The sequence below is a fragment of the Synchiropus splendidus genome, chromosome 5 (assembly GCF_027744825.2).
Source record: "Synchiropus splendidus isolate RoL2022-P1 chromosome 5, RoL_Sspl_1.0, whole genome shotgun sequence".
Lineage (NCBI taxonomy): Eukaryota > Metazoa > Chordata > Actinopteri > Syngnathiformes > Callionymidae > Synchiropus > Synchiropus splendidus.
The window spans coordinates 20083826-20111791 of NC_071338.1; the positions used below are offsets into that span (position 1 = coordinate 20083826).

At 43.1% G+C, this 27966-nt stretch overlaps 2 protein-coding genes across 4 annotated transcripts; one reads left to right on the plus strand and one right to left on the minus strand.

Moving 5' to 3' along the window:
• Nucleotides 1–243: 243 nt before the first annotated feature.
• LOC128758424 (RNA guanine-N7 methyltransferase activating subunit-like) lies at nt 244–2588 on the minus strand. The gene is made up of 3 exons (XM_053864274.1): nt 2010–2588; nt 967–1134; nt 244–638 (listed from the first exon to the last, which is right to left on the minus strand). Exons 2-3 carry the CDS (start codon nt 1131–1133, stop codon nt 413–415), a joined length of 393 nt encoding a protein of 130 aa, XP_053720249.1. The 5' UTR covers nt 1134; nt 2010–2588; the 3' UTR covers nt 244–412.
• homer2 (homer scaffold protein 2) lies at nt 2137–27341 on the plus strand. 3 transcript variants are annotated; one of them, XM_053864271.1, is made up of 10 exons: nt 2137–2296; nt 10869–11025; nt 15981–16112; nt 17597–17689; nt 18051–18083; nt 18859–18998; nt 20482–20638; nt 21187–21297; nt 22467–22547; nt 24786–27340. In XM_053864271.1, coding segments are annotated over exons 1-10 (1095 nt in total). In that variant the 5' UTR covers nt 2137–2294; the 3' UTR covers nt 24975–27340. The 3 variants fall into 3 exon arrangements, with proteins under 3 accessions (XP_053720246.1, XP_053720247.1, XP_053720245.1); XM_053864270.1 differs by lacking the exon at nt 2137–2296 and adding an exon at nt 2400–2866 and having other exon boundaries at nt 24786–27338; XM_053864272.1 differs by lacking the exons at nt 2137–2296; nt 18051–18083 and adding an exon at nt 2395–2866 and having other exon boundaries at nt 24786–27341.
• Nucleotides 27342–27966: the final 625 nt, after the last annotated feature.

The window sequence follows — 27966 nt, forward strand, 5'->3', positions numbered from 1 at the left end:
GACCACAGCGTGGCGCAGCTGAAATTGTTGAGCCCCACGGCTGTGTTTCCCAGAAACCAATGGGATGCTCAACCAAGATGGCTGCCGTTTCTCTTTGAGAGCAGATGAGGTGGGTTTTGGGGAACATCATTTGGGGAACATCTTTGGATCGAGTGTTTGCAGAGGAGTTCATTCATAGGAGGCTATTAATGAATAATAATAATATAGATAAGAAATCACAATACTTATGCTGTGATCATTAAAAATGCAACATACCATTAACATGATTTATTTGTGTTTATAACAGATAGACAAGAAAGCATCAAGAATCATCATGAGTTCAACTCCTAATCTGTTGCCTCCACAGCTATATAAAGCATTAGACCTCTGGAAGCATGTAACGCTGCTGATTCTAAATTTGACTGAATCCTCTTCAGTAGTAATGTGGCCGCTCGTGATATGAGCCCTGGCTGGAGCTGGATTGTTGCCCACTTCTGTGCGACCAGTTGCTGTCTCTGTCCCCCTCCCTTCCATCTTGCATGTGTCGTGGTCTATGATAGCCTCCTCTCCATTCTCTGCCTCCATCCCGGCCTGGACCTCCGCCCCAACCTCGCTCTCTTCCCCAGCCGCCATCTCTGTATCCACGACGATCCTGATACCTGGAGGGAGACATGGAAGTGCTTTTAAACAAAGCTTTGGGAATCTTCTCACTCTAGAATTTAGGGAAATGAACCCTGAATGAACAGCTATTGTTGGGCATCAGTGCTAAACAAGACACACGGATCCACCTTGCAAAAGCGTTCAGGTACTTATGTATCCCACAGGGAACACCAACCTGATGTGATGATGGTGGGAAAGAATCAGCCAATTTACAGAGCAAAAAACTCAAAACCACACAGTGCTATATATATGATTGTTGCCCCAACATACTTCTCTGTGCCTCCAATGTTTCACTCTTGGTAAATTGTTCAAACGAATTCCTCATACCGGTTGTCTCTGCCTCTCTGGCCCCCGCCACGACTTCGCCAGTCCTCCACTATAGGAGGTGGGTCGGCAGGTCTGTTCACGTACTCCTGGTACTCATGGTCCTCCGAAGTGAACCTGTGAGCGAACATCTCCTCATAGCTCTGCTGTTTTTCTTCTGTCACGGCCATCCTGTGATTAAAAGACAGAAAACATGATTCTCCAACACCTGACCTGGGCCAAATGAGGCCCTTTGACTGCATTTATGTGGCCCTCCTGGAGTCAGAACACAAACTACAAAATTGACACTGTTGTCTCTGACATTTTTGTCTTGTGCATTGTTTTTTGTTCATTATGATGCAACTGAAAAAAAATTTTCTAGTTTGATTATTTTTCTGAATTGTTCTCCTTTTCCGTTGGCGAGTTTAGGAGCATTTCTTGTCCCTTAAAATACATCAGAATTGAAAGTACATTTTGAATGTACGAGGCACATCGGGAATCTTTAAATGGAATGTGGTTTAAATGAAATAAAACACAACAGACCAATCTTTTCTGTGCATTTTTAAAGGGCAATTTCATAATCATCACTTGATTTTTATTTTCAGTTTTCTCTTACATCCTCTCAACGGGCACAATATATAACCTGGCCCCTTAGGAAATTTAATTGTCCAGCTCTGTCCAACACAATACATTTTGGGTTAAAATAGACCCATTTTATATGAACCAAAATGGGGTCATGCATTCAATGAGCAAGACCTGTTTACCAATTGGTCTGTAATTGACCGACCATAGACGAGAACAAACAGAACAATAGATGTTCAAGACTAATAGTACTTGTTTGTACGACGGCACACGCCTTTGACACTTGATGGAAGTCTTCTAATATTATAGTTGTACATTTGCACTACTAAGATCAAGCATTTATCACGTAGGTGAAATGTATCGAAATAAAAGTCCTCGGTCTTATAAGAGAGCGTGTGAAGTACCGCAGACACAGCTACATACTAATAGGAGCGACGTCTACAATTATCGAATAATAATAATGAAAAACAAACACTGAAACTCACCTTTAAAATGCGAAGCGGGATCACACTCAAAGATTGTTCGTGTGTTTACCGACGAGCCGTTCAAAACTTTGGTGCGTCTGTGAAATACTTCCCCGGAACCTTTGTCGATGGTTCCGCTTCGTGCCGCGGCGCACCTGGACGTGATGAGTTGACGCCGACTGAAGAGACCCGCGAGGGAAAAGCAGAGCGAAAAAAAGAGAGAAAAAAAGACGCTAAACAAAACTATTCTCACTATTACAGCCTGGAATATTGTCTCGAGGGCTCTCGTAATTAACCTTCACCAAGATGTAAGTCATTTGTTCACGATGACGTGTGTCTTTTGGCACTTTATCCTGGTTAAATGTGTGTTTCTGGAGGGCGAAGTGGCAATGAACCAAAGTGAAATGAGTGTGGGCGGCAGTGCGGGCAGTTGTGCGTGAACAGGTGTAACCACGCCGTGTCGCTGCTGCTCCCCGCCTCGCTCGCCACATAATCCCAGTGGAAGGGGAAGAAAGTCCTCAAACCGAACCGCGAATATTACCCTAATCTCATCTCCGCGGATTGTGAGGAGGCGAGTCCGTTAGCGGCGGAGTCAAGTAGAACGCCGCGCCGCAGGGGCGACAAGTCCAACCGACAGGCGAGAGGGGGAACTTGAAACGATTGGACGAGGTTCTGCGAGCTTGACAACCTGGTGATTCGAGTTTTCCGAACAAGTGCTCTCACATTTCACTCGTGTCTGTGCAAGCGAGTGGACTTGTTCGCGGCTGGCAAACGGGTTTTGGACTCACCCGGATCTTTGTTTTATCGCTGGATTTAACAACATTTCAGTCGGATCCTGAATTGACAAGACAACTGTTTGTCAAGTCCGCGGCAATGGGGTGAGTACAGTCAGAGCTCTGCCCTCCCCGATGCCTTTACTGACCCGCAGCTGGAGCCATCTCAAGTCACACTTTACATATGGATTCTGAAATTGTCTTATCATTGACTCGAACGTATGCGGTTTAAATGACAGTCTCTAGAATGTGGAGGTGCGAAGAGCTTGTCCTCCGATGTGTGGAGGTGGTGATGCACTCCCACAGCTTCTCATCGTGATCGTCCAATAGTAGATTTATGTCAACCCACATTTATATATGTATTTCTCATGGTGATAGTTGACATAAACGGCAATAAATTTAGATTCGATCATTATCGCTGAAGTTTTAATTACATTTTAAATGTCTTATTTGGACCCTTGGTCCTTAGTAAATTGAGTTAGTATTGTTTTTTGTTTTTTCTTTTTTAAATGGAGAGGCTGACATAGCTAAGTTAAAGTTGCCATTACGTTGCCATGGAACTGGCCAAAGGAAGTGGCGCTCAGTCATTGCGCATTCTGTGAGATCATCTTCAAATGATTGTGTAATTCTTTATTAATGTAAGACTTTTTTTCTCTGTAATTATCTACTTCAGTTTTTTTTCCAAGGACCTGGTCACTTCACTGCATTTAATTAGACTTGAAAATTTCTGTCATACTTATAAAGTCAGGCTTGACACTCAGGTCGACAGACACTTCTGGAAAAAAAAAAGTTACACAGTTTACCTTTAATATTAGATGATTATGAAGGTTACCATTGGTCTAAGACACTGGTCACGCTATTGTTTCTTTACATGATTACCTCTCTTATTGGTTATGATCTGTTTATCTTTAAGCAACAGAACCCGATAGTTATGAACAGATTTTAACTACTTTTTCGGAAACAATCAAAATAAAACAAGGAACGGATCACCACTGCTCATGCTCGGGATCCCGCAGACACTACTGCCGTCTCTTTGTTCATTCATCCATGTTTCAAATACAGAAAAGAAAAAAAAAAGATAAATAATTTTGTCAACTAAGTAAATGTAGGACAAAAATATGGGGTGAAAATCACAGTATGGGAGGAAAAGAGCTGTTGGCTGGAGGTCTGCGCTCTCTGAGAGCTTTTGTCATTTGGAATTTTAACACAATAAATGCAATGTTAAATACCAAACCTGCAGGCTCAAGGGTTCAATTGTCCATCAGAGTACAAGCGCTGAAAGCAAACCTCTGTCAGTTAAGCTTTTTTATTAATTTATTAACTGCAGTCATTGACAGTCAGGGGAGAACGTTTCATTGTCCAGTGTTGGAGTTTTAGTACTATACTCTATTCCATGTACCTCTATGGTAGTGTAGGTTATGTCTCCTCTTCTAGTATTTTATTCAAACATGTATGAATAAATGGCTTGTCCTGTCGAGCACCAGATCGTGATGCCCAAATCTATTTCCTCTGTCAATGTCATTATCTGAAACATGCAGTACTGGGACGTAGGAAATGAAATCCATCTGCGCTAAATCAATAGGGCCGAGCAGAATGAATAACTTCACCCGCTGGCAAATGTGACATTGATGATGAAGTGATGTAGTTTTGGCCGTTGCAAGCCTGGGCAGATTGTGCTAGATAAGGTCAACAAAGTTTGCATACACAGTCCAGTAAACCAGGAACCTGTGGAATTTAATTCCTGTATTTTTCTGTTTTCATTTTAAATGCTAAATACATTTTGAATGTATTTAACTTGATCTCAACCTCTTTTTGCAACGTGCCAATTTGTTCAATGCTACTTTTACTAGTGCGCTTGATAATGAATTGTTTCCTGTCTCTACATATGAAGTACAGTAATATTTTACATGTGCTACTTGTTTCGTATTTAAATAATTTTAAATTATGTCAATAATATTTGAAAAGCATGGATTGTCATTCTTAGACTATCTCTAGCCAATAAGAAATACCAAACTATATACATTTATAAAGCAACTGTACAACTGTAAAGTCAGGATAAAACAAACATTGAAAACAATAAATGCAGAAAATTAAAACAGGGCAGATACACTGAAAATAAAATCTTGATTTTGTTGAATTTTGAAGGAGTAGTGGATAAATGTGAGTAGATGCCAGTGTGTCATTCTAGAGCACGGCTGATGCTCTGACAAGGATAGTTTCTGTCGAGCAAACTCGCCAAACTAGTTTGTTTACGATGGGTGTCAGTCAATGAAGTCATCTGATGGGTTGAGTAACTCTACAGTCTCGCCCAGTTTTTACGGTGCCCTCTATGTTTTGCATCCCTATTTTCCACAAATGAGTAAGTTACAGGTATATTATTTTATGATAATTCAAAAAGCATTTAACCATCAAATCTTTTTTCATCCAATGCAAATAGTGCTTCTTCTTCTTCTTCCCTGACCCTGAGCTAAGCGAGCAAAACTACAATCTGCTTTCTGCTTTTTAAAGAAAGTCAGCGGCGGGGAAGTGCTTATCATTAATCTCCTGGCTGCCCAGCCAATGACAAGTGAGGCCTTAAAACTCATCGATTAGGTTTTCTTACATCTGACCTAGCTGTGAGTCTTTTGGCTGCCCAGACAGGATCATGTCTTAATCGGTGAATGAATGTGTCTCTCTGGGCTGCAAGTGTCGTCTGGGGAGGTTAGAATGGTATCGAACACAAACATGGGGAAATGATAGTGGACAGACCAATGAGGGATTGACATCTCCTCACCAGATGGTTGATGCCGAGGAGGCCATCTGCTGCCATGTTGTGCTTCTGCAAAGACTTCCTTTTTACGCCGGGCTCCAGATTAAGCTGAGCTGTGTGTTCGACTGCCTCGGTGTGGTGGTGGAGAACATGCTGTGGTTTCAGCTAGTTCACTTGGTCGTTCCCTTGACTCCTAATGTGAACGTTCTGCTGAAGCTTTTCTCTCAATGGCTGGTCGCTCCCCTACACCCGTGACATTACAGTGTTTTCATGGTTATTTGTCTTGTCCATCGTGCTCATTGTGCAGGCCGGTTTTGGATTAACCAGCACGTTTTCCCTTAAACTAAGAAAATGTACCTGAAATTATAATTTCACATCATGAATTATTCATTCATTTTCTTCTGCTTAGTCCCCTAATGCCTCCCCAGGAGGCCAGTTTCTATCCCAGCTACTTCAGTGAGAGGCTGAGCTCATATAGATGGAAGAAGGCATATAGAACGGCTCACGCAAGTTTGGAGTCAACATTTCAGATCAGTTGTTTAGTTGTCTGCTCTGACCGTAGATTTGATTTGAATTAATCAACTGTAATAACGTGCAAACATCATCTCATGTGACTGGTAAACTGTAACTTCATCGGCTAGTTCAGGGCCACCGGGAATCAACTGTGTGTGGAGAGTTTCTGATTTGATGATATTACGGTGAAGCAATTCTTTCCAGCAGAATTTAGTGTGTCGTGTCAACAGTCAACTCCAACCTCTGTTTCAACCTACACTAGTGTACTCGGGTCACCTGCCCTGGAGGCCAGTATGGTAGAGGAAGGTCCCACTTTCCTCCTCTCTGATTGGGTGGAATGGCGCGCCTCACCGAACCACTCTGCAACTGAGTTATTTTGCTGATGAGTGCACAACTTGGTTGCCTCTGTTCAGCTACTTACCTCAGTTGTTCAGCTATTCGTGAGAAGAGGGCTCAGCTGTTCACCGTGCCATGAACGTGAGAGAATGTGACGTTTTCGTGGCCAAGTGAAATAGCCAATCGGAGGAGAACTGTTCAGCCATTGTTTTCCGCACTTGTTTCGCAAAGGCTTTCACAGCCATTGAGAATTTGAAGCATAAAGCTCTAGGCCACTTGTTTCATGGCTATTTTTTAAATGCATCTGGCTGATATATATTTTTCTTTTCTATCTAATGTCATTTTTGTGAAGTCTATGTTTTGTCTTATGAAAAGTAGAAGAGTACTACAGCCATTGTGCTAGAAAGCATAAACCAATAATGCAATTGTGAATAGTTTATGTTTGTATGCTCTGAGTCAGATTTTAAAGTCAATTTTGGGGCTTTCTTGTGGATTATTGCTGTGATATGTAATAACCAGATTTGCACAGCACAGTGTTGTGTGTAAATAATGTGCTGCCTTTCTTCAACCCTGACAATACCTCCTTCTATTATCAGACCAGTAATGCTGCAGAGACCTTGCAGCTGATCTCAAGACCTTGAACCATGTTTACATTTGTGATACTCAAGAGCAAGTCAGCAACACCGGCTTTTTTTTTTTTTAATTGGTAAAGCATTATTTTGAAACGTTAAATTGGAAAAGACATCGGTTATTGCATGAAGAAATGCTATGAAGAAATGGTATATATATATATATATATATATATATATATATATATATATATATATATATATATATTTTTTTTTTTTTTTTTTTTTTTTTATTTTCCAGTATCGGAACAAAAATAAATCTGCATACAACGTGTGTACCTCCAGAGCTCTCTGAGGGAGCATGAAATATAGTCCCAATGCCAGAGTCATGATTACCTTTTGGGTATTGAACAAAATTCAAAAGTGGTGAACATTAAAGTCACCGATTCAACGGCCACAGTCTTGGTGCACTGGTTTTGATGTTGTCATTGGAATTTTAATCACCATTTTACTCCAGAAATATATAGAATGTTTTGTTTTGTCTTTGTTATCCAGAAGTTCCATTGAGGCAGTGAGTGCACGTCTTTTCTTTGAACCCATGTTTACCCATCAGAGGATCTGAACGGGCAAGGCGATCTTCAAAACAGGCCAATGACCATTTAAAGTCCCATCGGCAGAGTGATGTTGTCTGGCTAATGACGAGATGCTATTCTTTTGCTGCGCCCATCATTGTTCCTCTGAGCTTGATGCAGCAGGCCTGCATCTATTTTTGGATAGTTTATTCCTGTTCACACCCAAACTCTGTCCAATAATCGAGGTATTGGGTTGTTGCTGTCATTGTTGCATCACTTTGTCCTGTCTATTCTCACACTAGTGTTTACATATAGTTTTGAACTCATGTAGGATTGTGTATGATCACATGCAGTTTACTTTTGTATCTGAGCTCTGAGAGAAATGTTTAGGTCTCGGGTTAATGGTTAACTAAAAACCTGTCGGAATAGCTAAACTAGTTGGACGTGGCAAACCGACAGCTAATTGGGTCGCCATGCATGAACAAAGAACTTGGAGTGGAATGTTGTGCTCAGGAATCTGAAGACAGCACCTCCTCGCTTGGCATCTGGAGATGCATACCTGAATGCAGTCCTATCACTGATGCCATTGTGTGAGCAGTAGAATCCAGTCCCAGAGTAGTCTTCAATGTGGTCTTCATTCGATTGGCTGTGAAAGCGTGTATTTATTTGCCGTTGAATTTTGAATTTTGAAAACATTAGCTGCTCATCTCTTGCATTACCTCTGCTCACAGGGGAAATGTGGTTCCATTATCTCAGCCTTACGTGTGCTGTGGGCAGAACACTTTGCTGTGGATGTTTATACTGGTGGGCTGCAACAGGGTCACTTGGAGATTTCATCCATTGGTTCTTATTTATTTAGTTTTGACAACAATATTGGTTGAATAATCAAAGTGCCGAAGTGTCTATCCAGTCTTTGTCAGCAAACATGTATAATCAGGACTTGATCTAACATTTTTGTTCATTGTAGATGGACCTGACATTTGTCCCTCAAATGTTGCAGTGCAGAATGAGACTTGTGCTTTATGGTCAAGTTACCCCAATAATTTGGCCATTGACCATGCATTAAAGTGGCAGTAACTCATGAACTACTTTTTTAAATTTTATTTTCTGATTGCGCCAATTGGTTTTGTCTTTTTCATCTGTACTTGAGTATTGTTAGAAGGACACGATAAAAGCTCGTATGTTACTTTTGGATTAGGACATGGACAACATTTTATATAACAATATGCGTGCCACTTAGCTCGGTATACATACTGTACTGCATGACTATAACTAGTTTAGTAAAAAAAAAGTACTTCAGCTCTTGATCAAGAGCAAGCGTGAAATGTGGTTTTAGCTCTAAAGTGACATGTTGATATTAGGGATGTGTATTAGCAGGTGTCTTGCAATACGATACGTATCCCGATACAGGAGTGGTGATACGATATATTGCAGTACTGTAAGTTCAGTACTATATTGTAATAAAAGCCAGGGGGGAAAATCAGATAATGCTGTACAATATCATATGTATGAAACGACTTTATTGTTATGACATCAGTCAAGTTAGACTTTGTTAACTTTCAAAGTCCAACAAAGGACTGAATCGCTTCCTTAAACAACAAAATAACTTGTTTGCAAAAAGAAAACCTTGTATTAAGCGTGTCACAAATGCATATCTATGTATTAAATATCAATGTATTACAACTTAAAATATCAAGATAAGATCACACCATCAATTATTCCTATATTTCAGCCAAAACAACGATACAATATCGCTGAATCCAGTATCGTGATGTTTGAGCATATCGATATTTTCTAACACCCCCAGTTGATATTAATGTTATTCAGAGTTCATATCTCGATTTTGATAAGATGACAACATGTCATTCAGGCCCCTTCTGGATTATTATTATTTTTTGTGTTGTTTGCACAGTTTATCACTGTTCTTTGGGCAGGTACGCTGCACTTGCTGCATCCTCACTGCATAAAATGCATAGGTCAACAGTACATAGCAGCTCAACCGTCACTCACAAGCACACACACCTGTGAATAATTTAATACGCCAGATGGGGATATTTACTGTAGCATGGCTGAGACGTGTCCACCGCTATTTCAAATAAAAGCAATCAGCCCAATATTTTATTTTATTTTTTGAATGGGAGAAAAGTCATGGAGAGTTTGGCAAAGCGATGTGCGATGTGTCTCGCCTTTCAGCAGCTCTCACTGCCAGTGTGGGCTGGCTCCAGACACGACCACTGCAAAGGTCAGTGAGTGTGCGTTTGTGCATGACTCTGTGGATGTAAAGTGACATCAGTGATCAGTATAATGGCTGTTGTTGTTCCCAAAGCAGATGAAAAGCAAGATTAGGCTTAAAGGGGACAGTGGATTTATTAGGCTTTCATTTCTGTTCCACCCACAATCCCACTGGTAGTCATACTTTTATTAGCTCATGAATTTGCTGCTGCTTGCTGACATCCGTTTCTCTTGGTATTAAGCAAAAATGAACTGAATATGCTATTGTTTTTGTGGAGATAAAGTAGTGCACACTTCTTCTTTTTCTGTGGGCACTAAATTGTCACTTTTCTACATGACCAGTGTTATTTGATGAAGTACCTTTTTGACACTGACGCTGACCTCACAGCTCAGCACAGGCGTTGCTGGGATGCCACTGTGGTGACGCTGTTGAAACCTTGGTGGTTGTAACTTCACTTTACTGTGCTTCTCTTCACGAATTCACTTTGGGCTCTTACCCAACTGTAAGTGTCTACAGTTGTCTTATTTAGGATATGATAGAATGCTGTTCCAAAGCCTTCGTACAAAATGTTTTCCACTCCTTTAAACAACACTTTAAGCCTCCACACTGAGTATTGTCTTGAAGTACCTGGTCTTTGTCAATGGCTTGGCAGCGTTGAACCCAATTTGTTTGCTTTAACTGCAATTTAGTGATGCTGTCATGCAGTGTTTTCTGCAGTCCTGCACCAGTCTTTAAAATGTACTTTTGTTTTATTTCAATTCATGGAATTCCCCTTTGTGTTTCTTGTTTTGTACTGTCCCTCACCTGTATTAACCTCCAAAGATTGGATGAGAATTAGAACCAAGACCCACAAATCTTCCACTGCAACTGAAAAAAAACTTGTTTTTATGATGTCGCACTTCCATTCTGCCAAGCAGGTTGGAAGCCAAACGTATTAGAGGCGAGGGGGAAATCTAGCATATGTGATGACATGCAAGAGCGCTGGTGTTCATGCGCTGTGTGTCCTGTTTGGATTTGTGGTTCTCCTTCAGCAGCCTGTCCACACTCGAAATGCCTCCTCTGTAGAAACTGCAATGATAGAGGTGTGAAGTGCGCATCATTCATAGTTGGCATTTTCATGTGTTCTTTTCTTCAGGGAGCAGCCAATCTACACCACCAGGGCACATGTTTTCCAAATCGACCCCAACACCAAGAAGAACTGGGTTCCTGCTAGCAAGCAAGCTGTCACGGTCTCCTATTTTTATGACAGCACACGCAACAGCTACCGCATTATCAGCGTGGATGGATCCAAGGTATGCAAGTGTGAATGCTGGAGGTAACACTGAGTGAGTGACGTGAAGAGAAACAGCCCATCTGTCAGAGGAGGAGAACTGGATTCTCCTTATGGGTAGTCACATCAATCAGTCTCTGCTTTTAGCCAATCTAGAACACCTGCTTAACATGCTATTGTTATTATTGCAGAGAGAATATATGTAAACTACTGTTCTTTAAAGACAAAATCTTGCCCACAAACAGAGGATTTCATTGAGTCACTGTGATCTATAGCAATTCCCTCGGGTGAGTTTGAATAAGACTTATTTTCAGTAATGTGTGGATGTGGGCTGGACACTGAAACAGTGGTCACCTTGTGTAGGTTTCCTCCTCCACAACATTCATGCAGATAAAGTATGACGATAGGTGCACAGATGAAAATGCTCTCTGCCTGTCACGACTCAAGGCTGTTGTAGAAACGGCACTGGTATCATTCAGTTGATTTTCATACCAATATGTAAATCATCGTGCTGCATTCTTCCACACAAACAGTTGCCGTTGTTTGAACTGTGAGACCACTAAATGTAAAGTAAACCATCAAGGCCTGAAACCATCATCTGCTCCTCACTTTTTTCCTCATTCTATTTTCAACCCTCAGAATTACAAAACACAACATAATATATGCCCTTTTAATACAGGCATTTCCACATTTACATTCCAAGTGAGTCCTGGAGGTCTGACTCATCAAGGTTACTGAATGCCACTCCAGTCATGCTGTACTTTTTGAGTCTCTACGTTAGCTGGGAGCGAGACAGGTCTGTCTGGGAGAATAGTCTTTCCGACTCGATGCACCAACGTTGACAAACAGTCAGCTCTCATTTGTCCAACTGCCGAAGCTGGGACGCTCACAGATGATGAGGTAGCAGATCAGCACTTCTGACTTCTCCTGACTCACAGCTCCAATATTACTCAGTTGTCTTGCTTCATGACAGATAATTGTGTTGTGCTTTTTGGGTGGTGGTTAAAGAGATTGCTTGTTCATTGTTCAATGTAACATAAAAATAGATGAATAAATAAAAGTGTGGGAGGTTGATAGAGTGTAGTCGATATTCATTCCTGCTCTTTCCTATTGATTAAACTCTGGGCTTCAACAGAAAAAAACGGACTACTGACTTTGGTTGTTGGCCTTTGTGTGTGGTGGATGGGTGTAGAACTACACTAATACTATAAAGCGAACTAAGGCAGAGACACAGTTTCCGCTTGTTAAATACCAGGCCTGTCAAACTACGTGGTTGTTATATTTAGCATGAAAAACTCTTATTTATCATATGATGGGCATCACATTACATTAACGTGACGAAAAGCATCTTTGTCTTCACTATCACTGTTTATATTTTACAATCCTAATTCCATTCAGTTGAGTAAATGAAAGATTTATACCGCATTTTCACAACATAATGATATTGTGAAAATGCTGTATTCAGCCCAGATTTTTGTGCGCTAGAATCCAGGGAAAGACCCGAAATAAAAACACATTCTGGTGTTCTGTGAACCAACCAATGAGACATGAGTTCAAATTCTTTCAGCCCTCAACTTTGCCTTCTTTCTTTTTCTGGAGCTGCATCTTTCCCCACAGACACACAGTCTGCCACAGTAGAGTGGGGTAAAGTAGCGGACCCCCATGTCCTACTTTTGAGTTTGTAAATGACCCTTGGAGCAGAGGACAGCTGATCTTTGCTCTCCACACGCTTGTGCCACTTGATACCGGGCCCAGCCGCCCAACCCACGCAGCTGCTAGCGTCACTCCACTCACCCTTGAGTCTGTCTCGCCCTCCTACACACCCACTCGTGGCTCAGTCTTGAAAGCCAGTCTACAAAAGGTGAGGACAAGTGGCTTCTCCAGGAATTTAATTCGATCCCAAGCGTTTGCTGAATTGCGATGTTGCGTCACAACAAAGCTTTGTTCTTTCGCCCCAGAGATGAATTATATAAACTAGTAACAATCAATCAGACATTGAAATAAAAATCAGGCAATGTCATTTTTCAAGATTGTTGCGGTTGCACATGCTCAGAAAATACACTTTTTTTTTTTTATGAATTACAAATGATTTGCATACCTCTTATTATTGTGCGTGATACTAAGAGATCACACACAAAACCTGACAAAACACTGAATCCAGCAGGTTGAAGAATAAAATAACTGACTAGATATGATCACGTCACAAAATGTCATGGGCAGCATCATCTCCTGAAGGTGCCTTCAATAAAAATACATCCTACCCTTCTTTAATTTAGATTTTGAGCAAAAGATACAGAAGCTAAACCGAGGTGTGAAGGAATTAAAACCAGTTATTACTACATGATAGAGAACATGTCCTCGGCTCATGGAACTACAGTCACACATCCAGCCGGACAATTGATGAGACGGACCAGGTGAAGACATCTACAGAGTGGACTCAAGACGTCCGGCCACTCTGTAGATGGACTGGCTGACGTATCGTGTTCTCACCAAGCGTAGCCTAGCCAGACTGGAAGTGGCTCCTCTGTTGTGCGTTCAGCTGCAAAATGCCCATTGACACTCACTATGCAGTTCAGCATTGAGGATTAGGCCGTTGATGTTCATGTCACTGTTATATGGACTGTTTTTCTTCCTGCTCACTTTCATGCCTAGTGAGAGTCTTGTGTGGTGGTTTGAAGTTTCAGCTTCCTTATCTGGTGACACACTACAGATGGTAGATAGCAGCACAGTTACCTGCGTTGCAACTGCAAACTTGTGCGTAAGGGTTGTGCCATCGTCAACATTTGGAAAAATACTTTCAAAAAGATGTTTGGTGAATGGGAGACAAATGTACGTCTTCTATTTAACTCGATAATGGAGTCAATTCGGGTCCAAGTCCTGTGATCTTGGTCAACTTCCCTCTGCCTCAGCAAACCTATTTTTCAATGATCATTAAAGTTTTATCTCCTCCGACACTTCACTTTAATCTACACGATGATCTCTGTTAAATATTCACCCAGGTGCTGGAGATGACATGTGCAAGTGCTGCAGTCAGGTTGTTCTGGGGGAGGAATTGGGTCAGCCTTGTTTTGAAGAACTCCTGAATACAATTGACTCAAGGAATCTGAATTTGACTCCCAGATGATGTGGGGGTGCAGCGTGATGAGTATACATCATTTACACAGTACGACTGTACTGTGAAGTAGAGTCCAGGATACAGGACCAGCTGCATGGAGCAATGAGTCAAAGTCAGTTTGGAGGCAGGATGGAAAGAATTGAAGCCAGACGGGAGGTGGACGGTTAAACTGAAGCAGGTTGGGAGAAAAAAATGGTGAATTGAATTGTGTTTAAAATTTTACAGCCTGATCAAGTCTAATCCAGGGGTCACCAACATGAGACCAAGGGAGTAGCCCACGGGCAGTTAAAATAACATTAATAATCATTAAAATTTTCATGCAATAACCATCTTATTATGTTTGATTTTGTGATTCTTGTTATGCCATTGGTAATTATTGTCAATGGGGGATTGAGTTGGAGTCGGTCTGCAATTCGACTGTCAAACCTGTGTTCAATAGAGGATCACAACGCTGTTATTAAGTCATCCTTTATTTTCCTACTTGTGATAACGCGCTTGTAGTAATGTGGCAGTCAGGCGTACAGTTTGGCTGTGTGGTCTGTCCATGCTTTAGTCTTCTAATCTGGTGAGGCTGAAACAATATCTTCATCATGTTTGATCCTATGTTGTGTGTAGGAGCCAGTTCTTTCACTGTGTCACCTCAACAAGTGACTGATGCAAACAGGCTCAACTGTGTGGACGGCCTGCTGCTGAAATGTCATCAAATTGACCAAGAGCGATAGTTTAGTCGGTCAGAATCCCAATAACTGTTCGGTTCTATCTGTCTAACTCTGAAATCACAAGTGGCTCCAGACTTCAACACCGACTGTCTTGTTCTTGTCCATTAGCTTCATGAAAGAAAAGCTTTCATAAGAAGTCATTCACACTGGAAAGGGGATGGAAATGTGCAGCCTGACAAAATAGGCGTCAATCTTTCATGCTTTTCTTGTACATGTAGAAATGTCACAAGTCATTACAATACGACAAAAAAGGTTTGACAAGCCATACACAGTGGAGGCTTTGACAAACATTCTTGTTCAGTTGACAAATGAAAACGGTGGGTTTGAAAAAAACCAAGGAAACATTTGAGGGGGAAAAGAAAAATAGAGCGGAAGGAAAATGGAAGGCAGAAAGAGTCAATAGGGAAAAGGAAGAATGGAAGCAAATGAAATGAAGGGTAAATTAAGACGGTGGGAAAGTATCAACGCAGGCCCTGATGTTTCAATCTGTGCTCTTAATTTCCTGTCCCTGACCCGACCTCCTCACCACTCCGTGTCCTGAATATTTGATGCCAATGACGGCTGTCGCCTTGCACCCTTGACTTCTTAGCCGAATAAAAATTCAAATTGTCAGCATGTCTCATGCTTCTATGTGGTTTAATAATAGACTCTAAAGCAATGAATGGCTGGGGAAAGTGTTAGTGCCGAGTGGATCTGAATATGATTTGAACGTCGCCTCCTTGGTTTCTAGTGAAGTCTCTTGATGCTTCCAACCAGGAGGAAGCCCCGGATCTGACCCGTTACATGGTGGAGGAGACGGTGAAATACCTCACGATTTCCTCCCTAAGAACGAGTCTGGGCCAACATGCTCAGTAATATGTTCATTTTTTTATTTTTTCAATCTACCCAACTCGTGATTAATCGCATATTAAACCCTTGCATTGTCAATGTCTTACATTAAATCTTACATTGAGAAAAGATTATTTGCGATTAATCACTCAAGTCAACTCTCCTGTGCTGTTGAATGAGATTTAAGATTATATATATATATATATATATATATATATATATATATATATATATATATATATATATATGGCTGTAAGAAAATGTATTTACTGTATGACATTTTGTTGTAAATAACTTGTTCTGACTCCCCGACAGGTGATCATCAACAGCACAATCACACCGAACATGATGTTCACCAAGACGTCACAGAAGTTCGGCCAGTGGGCAGACAGCAGAGCCAACACAGTGTTTGGACTCGGCTTCGCCTCGGAGCAACAGCTTGCCAAGGTGAGTCTCAACACTTCATCCTGTTTTGGGGTCCAGAAAAAGTCCGGGAGGATGGTCAATATTGTGTTTAAGTGTTTGAAAAAAAAAATGTAGGAGCTACATTTCCTACACGCGTTGAACTCTGGGACACGTGGGACACGCGTTGAACTCTAGTGTTGCTCCAGCACCTTTTTCCCTCGTTCCTTAATTTTTTGATTCTTGAGGGAAGAAAATTGAATCGAAATAGACAATGTTACTTATTTCTATGACAACAACAACAACATGATTGTGATGTTTCTGGCTGGAGCCCTAAATGTGCAGGCGCTTGTGAGAGAGCAAATGTTGACAAAGCTTTCGGGAGTAACTCTGGTTTTCTGTCTTATGTAGCTGTGATCGCGGGTTGTGGAGTGTGTTTTTAGCGGGGTGTGTGGAGCCTTGTTGAGCCTTGTGTGTTGATGGTCATTATTGACGGCTTGCCGGGTAAGGAGTGTTGGACCGATGAAAGACATCTGCTTTTCCTTTTTTGGCTTAAAGATTCCTACATTATATTTCCAACATTTACTGTAAAAAGAGAGGGGTGTAAAGAGGGGATGGCAGTGTTACAGGGTAATGATTTTTTAATTTATTTTTTGTTGTTCAGACAAACAAATGAGGTGAAATTTGATGATTTCCGAGTGACAGTCGCTGCACACCAGATGAAAAACACTGAATTAGAGTACTGGTCCCTTTCCTCTCGATTAGTCATCAGTTGACTGCATCTTTAATACCCAGCGCTACACTATGTATGTTTGGCAAAAAAAAAGTCATATTTGTCATTTACCTTAACAGCACACCATTTTATTCACAGCATGTAGAACGATGCACATGGATCATAACACATTGCACATGTACTTATTTCATCAAAATAATCACTGACAAATGCCAATATTAGTAGATTTAAACAGTTATCATTTTGATTTATGTATTCTAAATACAGAAATATTTAAAGTTAATGAACGAATGAGAAAGGTTTACATGGATCTACTATTTTTTCTGATTTTAATTGATGAATTTATTTTAATGCCACAATATTGAACATGTATGTCGGCACTTTGCTTTACTGCAGCTCTGTGATATTAAAGTTTTTGACTAAAAAGCCTCTGAACGTCAGAATGTGTATATGTAATATGTACGGAAGTGACTTAGGCGGCTTAAGTTCCTGGCACTCTGTCGTCGACTGACAACTGCATGGACGCATTTCTGAATGCATTATTAAACATAGCTTAAGAAGCCTTCACATGATGACAAAGCCCAATGTCTCCGTATTAAGCTGCTGCATTTTCCAAGTGTCACAAATGTGATTTGGGAATAAAAGTTTCACGACGTCTGACTCAGCCATGCTGAAAAGTGTTTTCGCAGTTTTAAGCGACATCCTGTGTACGGTCCACTGACGGCGAGCGCATGACGTGGAAATGTGACATTGATCTGATGGAGCTCTGATCATCACGCTCTCAAAACATTTCCAGTTTGCAGAGAAGTTCCAGGAAGTGAAAGATGCTGCGAAACTGGCGAGAGACAAATCTCAGGAGAAAGGAGAGACGATGAGCAATCACTCGCAGGTAAATGAAGTCTCATGGCTGTCTCGCTAGACTCAACATAACACCTCTGCCTCTCACTGATAACTGAATCTTCTGGGTCTCTTTGTTAGCAGAGTGTGAAAGCGCCTCGCTGCATTGTCTGCTAGATACAGTGTATATTGTATTAAATAAGTCGACGATGAATATGTGAATTTTCAGTGTTTTACACCACTTACCTAGTAGGAATAGTGCAGCCGTCCATGATCCTGACAGTTAGACAACAGTAAAGAAACGGAGCATTTAAGCATGCAAATGGATTTGCCCTCTTTTCTGTGCTTGCACCCCTTTCCTCTGATAACGGCCTCTCTTCGCTTTCTCTCTGTGTCAAACTCTCCTGCTGTAGATACAACTGGAGGAAACGGAGCCACAGCTGAAGGTCTGCCCTGACGGTTACTTTGTTTTACACTTTAGCTTCCAGTGAACACCGACCTGCACTGTTTCATAGCAAAATAACATGGATGGGTTTGTTTGGTCATTATTGAATCAAAAGACGACCAAAAAAAGTAAGGGAGGAGGGAGAACATATGAGCTCCACACAGAACAAACACAGGAGTGAAGCCAGAATGACACCAAGGTGGATTCGAACCCATGCTGTGCAGTCTAGTGGCAATCTCTTGCCCCAAGTGATCAAACCTTGATCCTCTAAGGGAAGTGAATAATGCCCGTGCACATCTTGATACCAGTCCACCACTATAGATTATCAACCAACATTCCACTGCTCAGAAGCACAGAACAAAATAGGCTCCATAGAGCTGCACCTCTGTCAGTCTTCATGGCTTCATGTCCATGATGTTTCCCTCCCACATCCTCACTTTGTACCTGTGATGCACTCCTCGTGACGTCCTCTACAAGTGAACGTGGTCACTGTCTCCTCTGACTGACGTGATTCACTCCTGACACCTCCGCTCTGAAGTGCATTCTCACTTGCTCCCCAGCGAGGACGTAGGCTCAGATGTTCTTATCGCCAAGTGTTTTTTTTTTTTTTTTTTGAGAGTGCATTTCTATGCATTCTGCATTTCACACTCTCAGCAAGATTAATGAGACGTTCACAGATTTCAGCCCACAAGCATTAAAAAAAAGAGCTGCAGTTAATCCACATCCATTCTGATACGTTGGAATGACGGACAAAACTCTGCCCCTCCTCCTCTCAGGAGACTGGACGGGAGACTCCATCGTCCAACCAGCCGTCCAGCATCAATGGGACGGATGACGAGAAGATCTCTCATGTTGGGCCCGAGGCTGCTGTCCTGAAGAGTGAGAACGAGCTGCTCAAGAGCGCAGTTGAGCAGAGGTGAGGCCTTGTACTGCAGCACCTCATACAGTATACAACCAAGTGGCAGAGGTTTTGCTCAACCCTGCATCCTTGAAAATGTTACTTTGTAAAGTAGCCCCTGACTTTTAATGGACCTGTCCTAACCCTAACCTCATTGAATTCTGGGAATTTAGAGTTTCATTTAGCGTTATCCATCAGAAGAAATCCTATTGAATTCACCAAAGCAAAATCCCAAATGAGCTTGCTCTAAATTCTCCCCCAGTTCCCTCAGAAAACCCAAATCTATTGACCATTTGTCCGTTTGAAAAATGTCCCCTATGATGCAGTGAAGCTTTCGTAATCCAGCCTGTAATAATCTGTAATTGGGTGGGTGACAGATGTGCATCCAGATGGGATGAAACATCATTATCATTCACTCAATTATCCTGGCTCTGCATGGAAACAACACACAAACATGGTTTCCTCAAAATAATGGTAGAAATAATAACAATAATATCCAATTCAGAACACCGAGTGATTAAATGACTCTGAGGTCACGCAGATATTTCCGTTTGGAGAAAAGTAAATGCGACTCACAAGAAGGAGACGTGTACATGTAAGAGACAATATAATATGACAATATGGGAATGGAGGGAAAAATGGGTGAAGGAATGAAAGTGGCTTTCTTCCGATGCCAGACACGGCACTGTTATTCAGATCAACTAGTTTTACAAGGAAGGACAAGTGTAGCTATGATGTGACCTATTCCTTCACTCATTTTCCCTTTTAAGCTTCTCCACACCACATTTTTTTAGGAGCTGGTCATTACATTTTTGGCATGAATTTGACACCTCTTCATGCATCGTGTGTCGGGATTTTCATTTTCCATTTCAAGTCATTTTAAACAAACAAGTGTGTGGGCGCAACATTCAGAGCACATAATGCATTTTTGAGGAGGAGGAGGAGGAGGAGGAGGAGGCCACTAAGAATAAGTCCACCGGGTCTATGTGCTGGTGACACAGCAAGCAAACTAACTAAAAAACTGATAAAAGCCAACAAAAACAGTAAAAGTATTGAGAGAATTCAATGAAATTATTATTCCACTGCAAAGAGTTAGCGGATCCTGCTGTGCTCATGCTGATATGTGGACACGTTTTTGTTCTTTGTTATTGGTTTCATCAGTGGCCCAGTGGTGGGATCATGTTTTGTGTTAACGTGTCACTACACTTACGCAGTAGAGAAGGTCGGAATGTTGCACCACAGGTCTGACGACATTTAGCGCAAGATGTCGTGCGGGTTTCAGAAGCCGAGTGGAACAGGAAAATAACTAAATCATGAAGTCAAAATACATGAAATAAAATGACCTGTTGGTGAGTCACATCCTGGTTCTCCACTCCGGCCAGTTGAAGGCACAGGCTGTTTATTCCTGTGGAAGCACTGTAGAAGCTCCAGGCATCATGTCTTTGTTAGTTTTGTTCCATTATCACCCGTCCTTCTAAATCGCTCCTCTGGTGTCCGCCAGCAACACCAACGCTAAGAAGTGGGAAACCGAGCTGCAGACTCTCAGAGAAAACAATGCCAGGCTGGTGGACGCGCTGCAGGAGTCGTCTGCAAATGTGGAGAGTTGGAAGAAACAACTGACCACCTGCAAGGATGAGAGTGACTCGCTCAGGACCCAGGTGATTACATTGTGTTGTGGCAGTGCACTCTGCGCACGTGGAGATGCATATCCACTGTGGCCCACTTTGTGTATTGACTTTTCTTTTATTATTGACTTTTTTTTTTTTGAAGCCATCTACTGGATAAATGAAATGATATTGCAAAATTATTTAGTACGGTAAATAAAATACTGTTGAGCTGAGGAAGGTATGTTATTACATAGTAATTGAAATGAAGTAATCCTAGGAAGACTGAACTTATACCTCATACCCTCACGAGGTGCATTCTCTCTTGTGTTTCCCCTGTTTGAAAACTCTGTTTTCCTCTCTTATATTGTGAATGTCTTTGTAAGATGAGTTACTCCATTTATGATATAGTTCTGTGCCACTGTTTCTCACTCAGTATCTACGACTTGTTTGCTAGTAGTAAACAATGACCAATGGAGAGAAACTGCAGAACATGTGCTACATTTTGATGTGTATTATTTGTCTGTAAAAAAACAACCTAAAAACGAAGTCTGCAGTGTTTGTGCCCCCCGAGGTAAGTTGCTCCATTTTCTGGTGTTCAGATTGCAGAACTGGAGGCCCAGTGCAATGAGGCGAGTCAAGAGAAGCAGCGAAACGCCCAACTGACTGTTCGAGTGCAGGAGCTGGAGGCCGAGCTGCAGGACAAGGAGCTGGTGAGATGTCTGCTGCTCTTCACTGTTAGAAATGCACTATCTGAGGAAGGAACACCAGGATATTTGAGCAACAGTGTACTTCAAGTGGCCTGTATGGCAAGGTGAAACACCAGTGTGATCAGCTGAATAGAAGTTGAAAAAGTGCTGAAATTTAGATTTGAAGAAGCCTCGGAAATATGCTCCAGTGGTCCGTTCAGTCGGAAAAGTTGATGACCCTCCGTGAAGGTGACCCGCCAGCTTGCAGTAGCTAATGAAAGCGCAGCTCCAGCAGTGGTCAGTACCCTATGTATCGAACGCTGACGGAGGCTACAGCAGTGAACCAGTGACCAGCACTCCTGCATCTGTACCTGACCTTGTCGTGCTGCTGCTACTCCCCACCTTTGAGGACGGGCGTCATGTGACCAGCTTAGTATATATGCTGTCCCATTTCTGCTAAATCTGAAGGGTTAAATGTTCACAATTTGACATTTAGAAATGATCCCCTGATGTTGTGCTTAATCTGATCTGTGGGGAATTTTGGCACAAACCTAGTGATGAGCTTTGTGTCGACTAATTCATAATCCAAAGTGATGTGTGTCGTCCTAATGGACGCTGGTGTGACCTGCTCACGCTCGGCATTTGAACTGAATCTCTGAATCTTGCTCTCATAGGTGTAAACAATAGGCTTCTCCAGTTTTGTCGACGAAGTTATCAGGGAAAGAGAGGACCATGTCTCCTGCCGTGTGCCTTATTTAAAGCCAATCGTCTTGTGCCCTGTTGTTTCATCAAACATAAATATTCTCTTCCAGTACCTGTAGAAGCAGCTTTCCTTAAGTCATGCTCCTCAAAGAGCACCAAAATAAGAAGTGTGATCAAAGACTTGGGGCTGATTTAAGAAGCTTGGTATCAAAGAACTTCACATTTGAAAAGTGCCGTCTCACCTCCCTCTGGAGGCTTTCGTCAAAGAACCTCAAACAAAAAAAAAAAAGAAATCTTGTCTTCAGTGTCTGCACGGGAGGTTCCTCCTGCTGACTCCAGCTTCTGAGCCAACACAAATTCGTGAATTAAAAATGGGATTTCACATTCCTCTCTGAGGGATTGAGGCGTCCCCCTGATTCAATCGATGTGGTGCGCGTACTGTCAGTGAGAGGTTGGATCTGCGCAGCCTTTCATGAACCCTTTCTTTTCAGGAACTGGAGAACCTGAGGAAGCAGGCGGAGACCATCCCTCAGCTCATGGCCGAGTGTGAGAGCATCACTGCCAAACTGCAGGTGAAGTAGAGCTGTGTGTGACAACCCACGTGAGGTGAGAACAGGCACGGCCACTCTGCCTCCAAGTGCTCTCAGCAGCCACGAATGAGACTCCTTCAATCCTGCGCCCCAGGGCTGATGACACAAGCGTCTTGTCACGTGTCACTTAAAACATCTCAGCTATTGTTCTTCATCATGCTCCTGGGCAGGTCCTTTTGGAATGCTCTGTGTAGCTTTTGATAGCAAAGATTCACTTATGAAACACAACTGTACTCCACAGTGCCTCACACGAGGGCCGTGGGGTGACTCGCTCACGCCTGGTTGAGTCTTTACAAGTCATTAGAAAAGCATGCTGGGAGATGTTGTGCATCAGGCTGCTTTAAAGATCTGCGCTTTCCTCAAGCTCCCAAGCTAACCAGAGAAGGCAGGAGATTAATAAATCGATGACTTTAGCGTTTACAAACATTTTATTAACACATGGAAATTAGGGCTGCAACAATACCAGCATGAGTACTTGTATGATTTTTATGACATTGACGTGATGTATTTTGTTAAATTTGTCATTTACTGCAGGGAAACTTGTGACCCGTGAACAACAAAAACCTACTGAGCAATGTTGTTCAAATAATGATGTATATGGAAAAGTTTTAAAAACTCAAAGTAACTTTATGTGTGGTGCATCCCTAATAAAAATGCATGTATCTTTCCACCATGATGGTGCACAGGTCAGTACAGTAGAGTCCAGTTGACCCACTATAGTTGCCCATTGATGGACCTGTCCAGAGTTTTGGGGCCTATGTAGCTGGGTTTGACTCTGGGAGTGTGAGATCGAAAACCATACTTGTAGAAGAGTGAACTTTATCCCCCTGATGAGTACACGTCAGCATCCTCCGCATGTGTTTGTTGTTGCGGAACACCCTCTCCCAGTGTGTCAGTCATTGAGGGTGTGAGCAACACAGCACAGTAACAGGTGTCTCCTGCTTGAAAAACAACCGCACCTTCTCCTGCCAGATTGTGCTTGTCGTAACCATGACTGAAACCAGACGTACCAGCTGGGTCTGTGACTGTCCGACCCGTTGTAGCCAAATCTGACATCAGCCGAGAGTGACGCCGATCCGTCTCTCTCCCGACTGACTCATCGCCGCAGTTTGTCTCCCTGTCTTTCAAGCTGAGTGGCAGAAAGATTGAAACCAACTGTGACACGTCCGAGGCCCCTGCGCCGCATGCAAATGGACCCGCTACCTGCTAAGTAAAACAGAATTTCTTTCAGTGTTGCGACCGACAGCTAGTTTTTTTTCTGGTTTTCAAAAGTGCCCTCACCCCCTCTCCACATGTGTTTGGGCTGATATCTCTCATCTATTTAAAGGGACCGAGGGAGGAGCTCAAATTTCAGCAGTCAGCTGGTGAACAGTGAGGCCAGCACGGCACCCATATAGCACCTGTGTCGCCTGGGCGGCTGGAAGTTTGGCTTTCTCGCTTCAGAACTACCAATGAGGAATGTTGCGGATTCTCCTAACAGATATTTTGGAAGCAACTTCTCCCCATGTCGCCACTGTGGATGAATTCATTCTTTTTTCAGTTGTTAGTATGTCTGACTTGCACCCAGTGATGACCCATCAAGGTCGCCCCACCTCTCGCCGTATGAAGCTACGATAACAATGTGGTGCCTCACACCTTTCACTGAACTTCCTCTGGCTACAGTCCACGTGGTGATCCTGGGTCTCGCCAGACATGGGACAAATTCAGTCCATTTCTTTGCAGTCACACACACACAAGGAACTGGGGGGATCCACAAACGTAAAAATACTGAACCACACGGTTGCCCCCTGTATTAGTTCTTCTTCATTTTAAATTGAATTATTGAATTTAATACTGGTGACTCACTGGACTGGTGGCAAAAGGGAGCTGATGTTAGGCTAGTCGTAGCATCCAGTGGATCAACTGAATAAAGCCTTATGCTTTTACAACTTTACTCCTTCACGTTTAGATTTTCTTCTTTTTAAAAAAAAAAAAAAAAAAAAACCTGCGGGTTGCCTTGGCGACCCATTCAAGTCACTATATTAAAAGAAGTCCTCTCTGTTTGTAAAGGGCAGCGATGTGTGGTTGAAAGTGTGGCTGTGATGAGACGACTCGAGAGGAGCTGCGGCGGTCGCTTTCGTGTCCCATCACCAAGCCTCTTGAACACTTACTGACGGCTACGCTTGTTGGTGCAATGTGACTGTTTGGCTTGAAAGTGTTTGACTGGTCTTGTGTCCTCAGGCTGCAGAGATGAAGAACAAGGAGCTGGAGGGTCGAGTGGACGGCCTCCAGCTGGACGTGGAGGACAGTCGGCAGAAGCAGGGTCAGATGAAGGGCGAGTTGAAGAAGTTCATGGATATGCTGGACGGGAAGATCGACGAGCTGCATGAGTTCAGACAGGGACTCTCCAGACTCGGGGTGGAGAACTGAGAGGAGTGATACGGAGCTGTGAGGGTCAGAGGTCGGGGGTCCCCCCCCCCCCACAGTCACTCCAAACACAATCGGCTACTGCTGCGAACATGCTGGCAGAGCGAGGGTAGGAGGGAGGGGAGAGTCGACCTCTCGCTCTCCCAGCGCATCACACACTCGCGACCTGGTGTTGTGTTTCTGTGGGGAAGAGCTGCTCGGTGGTGGGTTCTTCTCTTCTGTCCCTCTTTATTCCGGAGGCTGCACTTTTGAGCGTGAGGCAGTGGAGAGGACTAAAAGGGCTAAAACCACTTCAGTAACTAGCGGCGTCGACCGCGTGGCCCCTCAGAGATGAGACTTGTACTGACCGTCCTCGCTGCTGCCGCCTCCAGTCGATCTCAGGTGTGTGTGTGTGTGTGTGTGTGTGTGTGTGTGTGTGTGTGTGTGTGTGTGTGTGTGTGTGTGTGTGTGTGTGTGTGTGTGTGTGTGTGTGTGTGTGTGTGTGTGTGTGTGTGTGTGTGTGTGTGTGTGTGTGTGTGTGTGTGTGTGTGTGTGTGTGTGTGTGTTTCCACAGTTCGTAAAACAATATGCACAGTCGGGACGCAAGGCCGCCACACAAAGTGCCTCCAGCTGATTCTACCTGGTGAGGAGACGCGGCCTGGTGATGCCATCGCCATAGTAACAGGATGTGAGGGAAGCATTAACAGAATGAGTGGGAGCCGGCTTCGTAATGACGCTGCTCTTGTCACTATTTGCATAAAGACAGATCCCTCTCCGCCATCCGAAAACCTTTACTGGAGAAAAGTTCTCCCGCAGGCGTGATGTGGTGTGTTCCGTCGTGTCGTCGTCCGTCACCAAAGCTGTTGATGTGCTTCCTCTTGTCCTGGTGGAGGTTTGGTTCGTGGGTGAGGGGACTCGGTGGCAGCATGAGGGTTTTCAACAACACCACCACAAAATCCGATTCCTTTTCTTTTGGTGCCTCTGAGCGAGTGTTTTCTGGTACGACCGTCTTGAACATGATGCCTCTCCAAATTGACCATAATATAATAAAGATACCAAATGGTTTGCTTTCATTATGAAGGATGCTTTTGCGGGTTTTGTCAATAATGAAGACTTCAGTGTTTTGTTTTTCTTTCTTGGCTTTGAAATTCTTTGATGTTTGATCTGCGTGGAGATTTTTGCTGACTATCTCCAACCTGCTTTTCCAAACAATGTCTCCTGTAAATGTTTGTTCAATATTGTAACATAATTCTGAGAATTGTTAAAAAAGAAAAATCTAGTTTAATTATTTTGCTCCGTGTCTGTCATTCCTTTGTGAGTGGAAGAGGCGGGCTGCGATGAGAGTGAGGAGGTGGAAGTCTGGACGCTGGTTTCCACAGGACGGAAGGTGCAGCTGGATCTCCGTGGTCCTTCTCCTAGACAACGCCAGTGAGCTGAAGGACGTGAAATCCCTTCTATGGAAATGACTGCAGTGCTGGAACAGACACCACGTTGCCATGGCAACCCAGTGTCACTCAATATTGAGACTTACCATCTCAAGAGAGATGTGAGGTGAAATTAGGCGTTTGACTGGCCAACTGTCCGTCAGCATCACACACACGTGATGATCTCTCCCAGCAAGTGACAAGCTCTAAGCTCAAGCCTTCTATACGACACGTATGGAGGTTCACTTCGGACTTGCGTGGGTTTCGCTCCCGTTTCCTCCCACAGTCCAAAACATGAAATTGTCTAAGTGCACTGGTAGGTTTCACTGGTGGTCAGTCCATAGGTCCAGCGTGTCCCGAACATCTGGCCCTAGCTGGGACTGACCCCAGCGCCCCCACAACACTCAAAAGGGATTTCTGCTTGAGCAAAACATTCAAAGGAAGAGCACAGAAAGAGGACGAACAAAGAGCTTATTGTATCAGGGCAGTGCTGACACATGCCCCACCGCCGAGAGCATCAACAAAGGCCACATACACATCAGAGCCAAATGACCAGCCAGTGCAACACTTGGCACCTGAACACACCATCAGGAGAGCAGATGGAGTTAGTCAGCACACGCCGGTTTGGGGCCACCAACCTAACAGTCCACGGGGATGGAACATCTCAACCGGCAAGGTCATGCACTTGGTCCTACACTGTTCAAGTGGAGCAGGATTCTGGTCCAGAGAAACAGACTGAATCAGACAGTGGAGTCTATGTAGTGGACTTCTCAAATAAGAACTGATCAAAGGTGAGGATTTCTCTTCAAATAATGTTGCTCTGAGCGCATTTTAAAATTAAGTAGAAACAAATTGATATCAGTTTCACTTATAACGTGAGCAACAGCGCCACCTACATGTCAGTTGTCGAACTGAGGTTTTGTCATTACTGAATTCTGATGTATGACTTTTTCGTGGCGACATCCAAGTCCTATTTTTGTTCATTATCTTATGGATATTTGTATATATATATATAGTAAAATAATAGTAAACTATGGAACCTCAACATTCACGTTGGCCTTTGAAATGATGACGTTGAAGCAACAGATTTCATTGAGAGCTGGCCCTTTAATTCTGCGACATCGGTGCCCGGTGTGTGTGTCAGTGTGCGTGTGTGTCGGTGTGTGTGTGGTGAGTGCGCCCGCTGTCCAAACGTCATTAAGAGGACACTGTTTTAGCAAGAAAAGGAGCCGCCGAAACTCCCTGTTGCCATGGCAACTGCTTCTGGAATTTCATGTTCTTCTTAATCTGCTTTTATTGCTCCTCTGCTCCAGTCCTCACACACCTGACAGGAAGGACGTGACGGATGAGAGATGAGGACCCACCCTCCCGCACCAGAGGAGACTTTCGCTGTGACTCACCAGCATCATCCTCATCATCATGATGTGGGTTACAAGTCAGCCGGGAAACACTCTGCAGGCGCCACATCACCAAAGGGAGGATGCTTGGGATCAGGGAGAGCTGGAGCCATGACGTCATCTGAGCAAGTTTGTCACTGATGGACACCAGAGTACACAGAAGAAAACACACGGCAAGATTATGCTTCACACCTT

Bases quoted from the DNA above. Each gene is read 5' to 3' on its own strand.
- LOC128758424 (XM_053864274.1), bottom strand. From the start codon at position 1,133: ATGGCCGTGACAGAAGAAAAACAGCAGAGCTATGAGGAGATGTTCGCT. The intron at 639-966 runs GTATGAGGAATT...GTCTCCCTCCAG, and splicing joins CAGAGAGGCAGAGACAACCG to GTATCAGGATCGTCGTGGAT.
- homer2 (XM_053864270.1), top strand. The intron at 18,084-18,858 runs GTCTGCCCTGAC...TCCTCCTCTCAG, and splicing joins AAACGGAGCCACAGCTGAAG to GAGACTGGACGGGAGACTCC. The intron at 22,548-24,785 runs GTGAAGTAGAGC...TTGTGTCCTCAG, and splicing joins GCATCACTGCCAAACTGCAG to GCTGCAGAGATGAAGAACAA.